Source organism: Coptis chinensis, chromosome 8, assembly GCF_015680905.1.
Source record: "Coptis chinensis isolate HL-2020 chromosome 8, ASM1568090v1, whole genome shotgun sequence".
NCBI lineage: Eukaryota > Viridiplantae > Streptophyta > Magnoliopsida > Ranunculales > Ranunculaceae > Coptis > Coptis chinensis.
In genome coordinates, this window is record NC_141463.1 from 37,830,482 (window position 1) to 37,839,722 (window position 9,241).

The window sequence follows — 9,241 nt, forward strand, 5'->3', positions numbered from 1 at the left end:
TCTTTTTTGAAAACTAAGCTGAAAAGAGTACCCATTGGGGTGACAAACAATTCCAGAACAGCCCAGCCCAGTACATATAAGGCTAGTGGTATTTTTGAGGTGAAATCAGATCCAGAAATCAAAACCTTAATCGAAACCCTCACAAGTAAGATAGATGCTCTCACATCCAAACAAAAAGACCAAACCCCTCATCCTGTCATGAACATAAATACCTCACCATGCAATTTCTATCTAAGCTTAAATCATGTAGATGCCACATGTCATTTGATAACAAACCTATCATCACTTCAGCCAGAAGAAGTATGTGTTTTCAATGTACCAAATGCACTATGGAGACAACTTTCAAACTTTGCATGGACCAACATTCCACAAAACCAAATACCACCAGGTTTCAACAAACCAACAAATACATTTAGATTAGGACAAGGACAAGGTACTTATAACAATCAGAACAGAGTATTGGTTCCATCCTAGTTTAACCAGAGCTATCAAAACCCACCTATCAACAACCAAAGAGACCTAGTTCCCATTACACCATCAACTAGTGTCCAAACAGATAAGCCTACTGAAATAATGTTATATGTCATGCAATAACAAACCCAAATCCTAGCATCTATGCAACAATCGCTGAACTTGTTAGCCCAAAATAAAACCCATAAAGGTTTATTGCCAAGCCAAAAAGTTCAAAACCTCCAAACCCAATAGATTAAGGCAGTCACAACATTACGATCTGGCAAAAATGTTAACAACAAAGTAGTCTTACTAGAAGACCCTACACCTATAGAGGTAATCATTCCAATACCAGAACCGGAAATTGAAAACCAAATACCTCCACATATCCCTAGCAATGTTCCAGTCCCTAAACCATCAATTCCTCTACCTAACCCAGTTAGACAATACAAACCGAAGGCACATTTTCCAAATCGCCTAATGACCCCCAAGGAGGATGAAAATTGTGATGACATCAAAGAAACATTCAAAAGTTTAACTATAAACCTGCCATTTCTCGATGTCATCAAACATTTACCCAAGCATGCCAAGTTTCCTAAAGATATGTGCGCCAACAAAAGGAAAACTAACATTCCAAAAGATGTCTTCCTTACAGAACAATTTTCATCCCTCACAGAGACCAACGGAATCATCAAATATAAAGTTTTTGGTCGTCCTACCATCCCTTACAGTATAGGAGACAAGTACACTGCAACTGCCTTGCTCGATCTTGGAGCAAGTGTTAACCTCTTTCCATACTACCTATTTAAACTACTCGGTTTCCACGAGCTTACACCTACCACCTTGATATTGCAATTAGCTGATCGATCCATCAAATACCCAAAAGGAGTGGTAAAAAATATGCTTGTAAAGTTTAAAGATTTTTACTACCCTGTTGATTTTGTCATCCTTGACACCAAAATAGCTCATGATGCCATACCCATCATTCTAGGGTGCCCATTCTTGGTAATTGCCAACGCCCTCATAAATTGCCGTAATGGATCTATGACCATGTCTTTCGAGAATCTCTCAGTAGAAGTTAATGTTTTCAAGATGATGTAACAGCAAATGCAAGAGGAGTTGGATGACGAAGTTAGTATGATAGACAGTGCAGTGCAAGAGTATTATGACTAAACTTTCCCAGAAAATGAGGTGCATTAGTTCTTATCCTTCAGAGATTTAGAGTTCGATATGGATTAGTATAAAGAAAATACCTCGGTAACTTTGGAATCAGTTCCCTTATGCACTTTAGATGATAAGTTACTTGAACATAAAGAGACATCACCATCCAGGTGTTTTCAATGGAAGAACATAATCATGTAGAGACATTGTTACCCACAACACCTACTCCTGCTTTTAAGTCTCTCCCTCCTAACTTAAAATATATTTATCTTGATACCAATGGTACACATCCCATCATCATTTCATCCCAATTGTCAAAAGAGGAAGAGGAGCGCTTAATTAGAGTGATTCAAGAACATTGTTCTGCCTTTGGTTGGTCTCTCAATGATATAAAAGGAATTAATCCAAAGATTTGCACCCACCGGATTCACTTGGAGGAGAATGCCAAGACTTCTAGAGAGCAACAGCGCCGGTTAAATCCAGCTATGAAAGAGGTAGTAAGGGCGAAGATCCTGAGATTACTAGATGTTAAAATCATTTACTACATATCTGACAGCGAATGGGTCAGCCCTATTCATGTGGTGCCAAAGAAATCTGGGATTACAATGGTCCGTAATGAGGAAGGAGAGTTGATACCTGCTCGTGTGCCCATCATGTGGAGGATTTGTATTGATTATCAGAATCTGAATGTCGTCACAAGGAAAGATCATTTTCCCCTGCCATTTGTAGATCAGATGCTTGAACGTTTAGTAGGACATGCCTATTACTATTTTTGGATGGATATTCAGGGTACATTTAGATATTAATTGATGAAGCAGATCAAGAAAAAATTACCTTCACTTGCGCTTTTGGAACATATGCTTATGCACGTATGCCCTTTGGTCTCTACAATACACCTGCCACATTTCAACGCTGCATGCTACACATTTTCAGTGATATGGTGGAGAGATTCATGGAAGTGTTTATGGATGATTTTTCCCTCTATGGAGATTGTTTCAATGATTACTTATCCAACCTATCCAAAGTATTGGCGCATTGTCAGGAAAAGAATCTGGTCCTTAATTGGGAAAAGTGTAATTTCATGGTAAAAAAGGGAATAGTCTTAGGTCACATTGTGTCTAAAAATGGTATAGAAGTAGATAAAGCTAAAATAGACAAAATTTCTACTCTACCTATTCCACGGAACATCTGTGACATACGAGCCTTCCTAAGTCATGTTGGATTTTATTGAAGATTCATTCAAGATTTCTCAAAAATTGCTAAACCTTTAACTAATCTTCTTATAAAAGATGCACCCTTTGAGTTTAACTCGGAATGCATGCAGGCTTTTGAAAAGTTGAAAGTTGCCTTAATAACTGCACCTATAATTCAACCTCCTGATTGGACAAAACTATTTAAGCTTATGTGCCGCCAAATGACTATCTTTGCCAAGCATACCGTATTCTAGGTCAAAAACATGATAAGGGACCTACAGTGGTTTATTATGCAAGTAAAACACTAAATGAGGCTCAGCAGAATTATACAACCACTAAAAAAGAATTCTTAGCCATTGTCTATGCTTTAGACAAATTTTGTCCCTAATTAATAGGATCAAAATCCTTAATCTACACTGATCATGCAACATTTAGATACCTTCTCGCGAAGAAGGATGCTAAGCAGAGGTTGATCCAATGGATTCTCTTCCTACAAGAATTCACCTTGGAGATAAAAAATAAAAAAGGAGTTGAAAATGTAGTGGCTGACCACCTGTCTAGGTTAACTGATGATAGTGACAATGATTCCAAGCCAATTTTAGATTATTTTCTTAATGAACACCTATACGTGATCCTCTCTGCACCCTGGTATGTTGATATTGTAAATTATCTACTGACTGAAGAGACTTCGCCATTGAGGAATAAAAATCAGAATAAGAAGTTCCTAGCTCAAGTAAAGTACTATCATTGGGATGACTGATATCTTTTCAAATACTGCCCAGATCAGATCATCCGACGTTGCATTCTAGAATGGGAACAATCTGATGTCCTTTCCTTTTCCCACGAGCAGGCTTGTGGAAGGTATTTTAGTGCCAATAAAACTGCTGCTAAGGTCTTACAATGTGGATTCTGCTGGTTAACACTCTTTCTCGATGCATTTCTTCATTGCAAGGCATGTGTTCGTTGCCAACATCTCGGTCGTATTTCTGCACGTAACATGATGCCCTTAAATCCCATTTTCATAGTGGAGATTTTCGACGTCGTCTAGGGCATCGATTTCATGGGACCTTTCACAACTTCTAATGGGTTCATCTACATCCTAGTAGTCGTAGACTATGTATCTAAATGGACTGAGGCCATACCATGCCTTAACAATGATAACAAAACAGCCATCGGGTTTATAAAAGAAAACATTTTTTCAAGATTCGGTGTTCCAAAAGCTATGATCAGTGATGGTGGATCACATTTTTGCAATCGATTTTTTGAACATATCATGAAAAAATATGGAGTAACCAACAAGGTTGCAACTCCATACCATCCTCAAACAAGTGGTCAAGTAGAAGTCTTTAATCGAGAGATTAAACGTATCTTGGAGAAAAAAGTTAATCCAAATAGGAAAGACTGGTCTCTCCATCTGAACGATGCACTATGGGCATACAAAACCTCTTTTAAAACACCTATAGGGATGTCCCCTTATAGGCTTGTCTTAGGAAAACCTTGTCATCTGCCAGTTGAACTAGGGCACTGTGCCCTGTAGGTAATAAAAACCGTTAATTATAATCTCGATGCGGGAAGTGAAAAGCGTAAACTACAAATAATCGAGCTTGAAGAGATTTGAAATTATTTGAAATGACCTTTAAAAATATTACAAAAGTAACATGAAAAGGATTCATGACAAGTATATTTTATGAAAATAATTCGAAGTTGGTCAAAAAGTTTTGCTTTATAACTCTAGATTGCATCTTTTTCCAGGAAAATTGAATACTCGATAGACTGGTCATTTTAATATAACTAAAGTCACCCCTTATGGGACTATTACTTTAAAGAACCATAAGGACAACAATACCCTTAAAGTCAATGGTCAGCGCCTCAAACATTTTCATGAGTTATGGTCTATGGATGTCGAAGAAATCCTTCTCCAAGATCCCATGTATGAGGATTGACTTCTCTTTTTCAATGTATTCCCTTCCCATTCCATTCCATATTTTGCTTTCAAAGGGGATACATCAATAAGGTAACCAGACCTCTCCACTTGGAGGGTGTTGTTGTAAGTGTCGGAGCCTTAGTCTACAGTATATCTCGCATATTCTTTGTAAAACACTTTTTACTAATCGTTGGAGTAAGTGTGAACCTATGGAGCGAGTATATAATATTTCTTTCTTTATTTTACACTTCTATTTTCAAAAATGTTTGTTTTCTTTGTGCTTTAATGATAGATTCTCGATACATCAATAGTTAAGTGATTTTTCAAAACGGGCAATAGATTTTACACATACCAACCCCTACAACAATGCAATCTAGGGGCGGTTTGAGATTACCTTTGCTCAATAAGGGTTGCCCATATCACCGGGTCCGGACATTCCAGGTCTTTCACAGTAAATCCCCCAACTCACGTAGCTGAAGCTCTTTTTGTCTAGATTAGGTTTGCCACAGAGTCTACATGAAAGTTGCCTAAGATTACCTGTTATGATTTGTTTTCAAGTAGTAACATCTAGAATCACTAGTTTTGAGTACGAGTTTTTTAAAACATCTCTCCATAGTTTTCAAAACCAGAGGATATAAAAATGAAAGTTATACGCCCGGAGTAACCAAAATGATACCGGATTAACGTATAATTTTATCTTCTTGGCAAAACCTCTATATGGATAGAGATATATTTTAAATGAGAAAACCTACCAAAAAAAAAAAAAGACAAGGCGTCTCGTAATAAGAATTAAACAAATAGAGTAACCCAAAATGATACTATTCTCTATTTAATTCTATATTTTGCCTCCAGCTCTCTATTTTGTCTCGAGAATCTGATATTAAATGACTCAAAATTTTTTGAATTTTCAAAATTTTCCTTTCTTAATAATCTTTCCCCTCTCATTTAAATCTTTTCTCCTTCTAAATCTCTCTCGTTTCTAAAAAACTTTTCAAAAAAATGACTTCTGTATCAAACATAAACCTTCCACCTAGCAAGACTAGATGAATCAGTTTCAATTTTCATGTGCAAGCATTTCCTAGAGAACTGCAGCTTAAGATATAAACACATATACCAAAACTTATTCCTAGTTTAGGTAAGAGTTCATTCACATGTAAGAGATAAGCTATGAGAGAAGGCTGATGCTTGAATTATCAAACACTAACTTGTCCCGGTCTTCAACCTTATAATAATTTTGTTTATAAAGTCTACATGTGTTATCCCCCAGTGCATTATGCTCGGTCTAAGAGAGTAATCCAGCCATCTGGTTAGGATTGACTCAAGTTTTCAAAATCTTCCAAGTCTTGGGGATCTGACTTACAACGACCTACCTTTTTAAAATTTCAGGTAAGCTTATTCAAAACCCAAAAAAATTAATTAAAATTTTCCTTCTGTTATCTGTACATATTTTCATAAAGTTCCTGTATAGTTCTTTCCATTCTCTGTTTTTTATCCACCATTGGATGTGAGTGTACCTTGTACCGTTACATTGCATTTTTTATGCGGATCGTTTTGGTACCTCACGAGTCAAGATCGGACGAGTAACAAAGTGTGGATCGGCTCTTGAAGTTGGCATGGCACTGAAGACAAGATCAAAATTTTCTAATTTCATTTGGGCTTGGGCCAAAATTTCATTTTCTTTAAAAAGGCAAGTGCGAGGCATGTGCCATCAAACTATTTAAGCCACGCGTACGCCCACTTCCCTTCTTCTTCCTCACGAAATTCCCTAACCCTAGTGATAAAAACCCAAAACTGTAGTTTTAACCCTTTAACAATATTACTTTTTGACCAATTATGTGATAAATAAGTAAGAGTTAGTACTGCTATTTTGCTCTTGTGTATTTTAGGCAATGGAGTCGAATATATGCAAAAAGGCGTCCCTTTTGCGAGATAAAGGAGCAAAGGTCGGTTGCTAAGAAGTTATATGATTAAAGGCCAGGATTCAAGGAGAAAAAGCCTTTTTAAGGCCTGGTCAAAATTGAAAAGTCAAAGTCAACGCGGGCAGAAATAGTACACAAAAGTCAACAGAATATCTGCAGGCCGTATCTTTGGACTCAGACCTCAGAATTGGACCTACCATATGTCAAAATGACCTGCTCGAAACGAGCTTTCTAATGGTAAAAGCCCTAAACCAATTAAAGGAGTAGAAGTGGATGAAAATGCTTTTGAACTAATGAGGTTTTGGGCTCAATTTTCCGGCCCAAAACATGGCTCCTAAGCCCATGCACAAAAATGTGGATATAGCCTCTTCTATATAAAGAGGACTAAGACTTAACTCTTACAAAATTAGTTTTATATCCAAGTAATTAGTTTTAGAACAAGGAATGAGTTTTTTTTAGAATCAGATTTAGTTTTATAATAAAGAATTAGCTTTACATTTCAGCTGAGTTTATAATTCAATACTTAGTTAGATAATTGATAAACTTAGTTTTATCAACCTAGGAAATGTCATATTTCAGTGATAATGTCACACGACAATATCAATGTCGCACAAGGTAGACCATATTCCAAATTTGCAACTGTTATTCCTCCACCTAGAGTTGGTCAAATTTTACAGATATTTATCTCAAATTTTGGCCTCAAACATGCAGGTGATACTACCACAACCTAGAGATGCTCTAAGGTAGTTATACAATGATTTCAATTATATTCTACAGTATGATGAGAAAAAGGGTGGAAGACTCCATTTAAGAACAACATTGCAAGAATTTTGGGACAATTAATAGTTGCAACCTTATGGAGACAAACTATGAAAGTGTTAAGCTAACTTGGTCTCACAATCAGATTGTTTTGTACATGGATTGAATGAAAATATGAGCTCTCTACTGGAGTCTGAGCTCTGGGTGAGAAGTAACAAAATTGCTTAAATTTCTCGTTCTCTTCTTAATTTATATTTTATGTCTATTTCCTTGTTGGAGTTATCCCTCACATGAGGATGAGAAAGAAGTTATGTTCACATGAAAAGGTCTGAGCGCGCACGCGCTCAAATTAGTCTAGCCCAAGGTGTTTCGCCTTTGTTGTTATTGGAAGTCCTTAACAGCACTTGAGGGCGCCACATCGACATTGACCTTCTTTGAGAGCGCTGGCTGGCATGCGCCCATGCCTATATTTGTGTTTCTAATTCGCTACAGTAACTGCAAATTTGAAAGGGCAGTATATAAACCAAAAACATGGTTTTGGAAAACCTAAGTCTTGTATAGAAACCCAATTTTGAGAGCTATCAAAATTGAGAGAAAACCTTTGCAGAGAGAAAAGCATGTAAAGAGAAAGGAATGATCTAGTAAGGTGGAGAGACTTAAGAGGAGTGATTGTAATCTTTCTTCCCACGTTATAAAAGGATTAGCTCTTGTGGAAGTAGGCACCATTGGCCGAACCACGGTATATATTTGTGTTGTGGTATAATTTATATTTTCTTTGCATTATTATTTGTTGTTAATAGTTGTTTAGAGAGTTGGGCATGCTAGGTTGGTTGCAGTGGATATTTAGAATTTGTCTGGAGTAGTAGTGTGTTCATATTACAAGTTATCTATGTAGTGGGGATCGATTGGAATCGTTATTCCCCAACAAGTGGTATTGGAGCCAGGTTCAATTAACCTAGGGTGTTATCCGAATTTTGCTCAGAAGGTGTTTAAAAAAATTCCTGAGAGAAGATTTGAGTTTAAATAACTTGTAGACATGGACCATTCAGTGAACACTCGCATGACTAGTCTGAATAGAGCAAACTACACTATTTGGAAAGCCAAGATGGAAGACTTGCTTTATTGCAAAAACTTGGCACAACCCATTCAGAATGGGGGTGAAAAACCGGAAACGATTGTTACAGCTGAGTGGAGCAAGCTTAACAAAAAAGCAATAGGGTACATTCAATAGTGGATTGACGATAGTGTCTTCCACCATGTATCCCAAGAGACTACAACTTTTTGCTTGTGGAAGAAACTCGAAAACTTCTATGAGAGGAAGTCGGCCAGAAACAAAGTGTTGCTCATTAAGAAGTTTGCTAACACGAAGTACAAAAAAGGTTGTCCAATGTCTGAGCATCTTAACGAAGTACAGAATACCATTAATCAGTTGCACTTGATGAAGATTGATATGGGTGACAAAGTTGAGGCTTTGTTACTATTAAACTCTCTACCCGACAGTTGGGAGACTTCAGCAGTTTCTCTTAACGGAGCCACTAAAGATGGAGTTATTTCCGTGGAAATGGCTACCGGGGCATTATTGAATGAGGAGACAAGAAGGGGTTCAAGAAGCAGCTCCTCTCACTCAGAAATCCTTGTCACACAGAAACGGGGGAGAGGTAAGAGCAGAAAACCATCTCATTCTAGAGGTGATGACATAAGCAAATCTAGGGGTGAAGCTAGAACTCCTAAGATAGAGAGACAATGTTACTATTGTGCCACCAAGGGTCACTTCAGGTATGAGTGCAAAACACTGAAGAGTGATGAAAAGAATAACTGTGTACATGAAGACATGG

At 37.3% G+C, this 9,241-nt stretch overlaps 1 protein-coding gene across 1 annotated transcript; it reads left to right on the top strand.

The window, feature by feature from the left end:
* Window positions 1-1,053: 1,053 nt before the first annotated feature.
* LOC147481383 (uncharacterized) lies at window positions 1,054-1,623 on the top strand. Its single transcript, XM_086578919.1, has 2 exons — window positions 1,054-1,455; window positions 1,555-1,623. Exons 1-2 carry the CDS (start codon window positions 1,054-1,056, stop codon window positions 1,621-1,623), a joined length of 471 nt encoding a protein of 156 aa, XP_086435045.1.
* The last annotated feature ends 7,618 nt before the right edge of the window (window positions 1,624-9,241 follow it).

Bases quoted from the DNA above. Each gene is read 5' to 3' on its own strand.
- LOC147481383 (XM_086578919.1), top strand. From the start codon at position 1,054: ATGTGCGCCAACAAAAGGAAAACTAACATTCCAAAAGATGTCTTCCTT. The intron at 1,456-1,554 runs GTAATTGCCAAC...ATGATGTAACAG, and splicing joins TTCTAGGGTGCCCATTCTTG to CAAATGCAAGAGGAGTTGGA.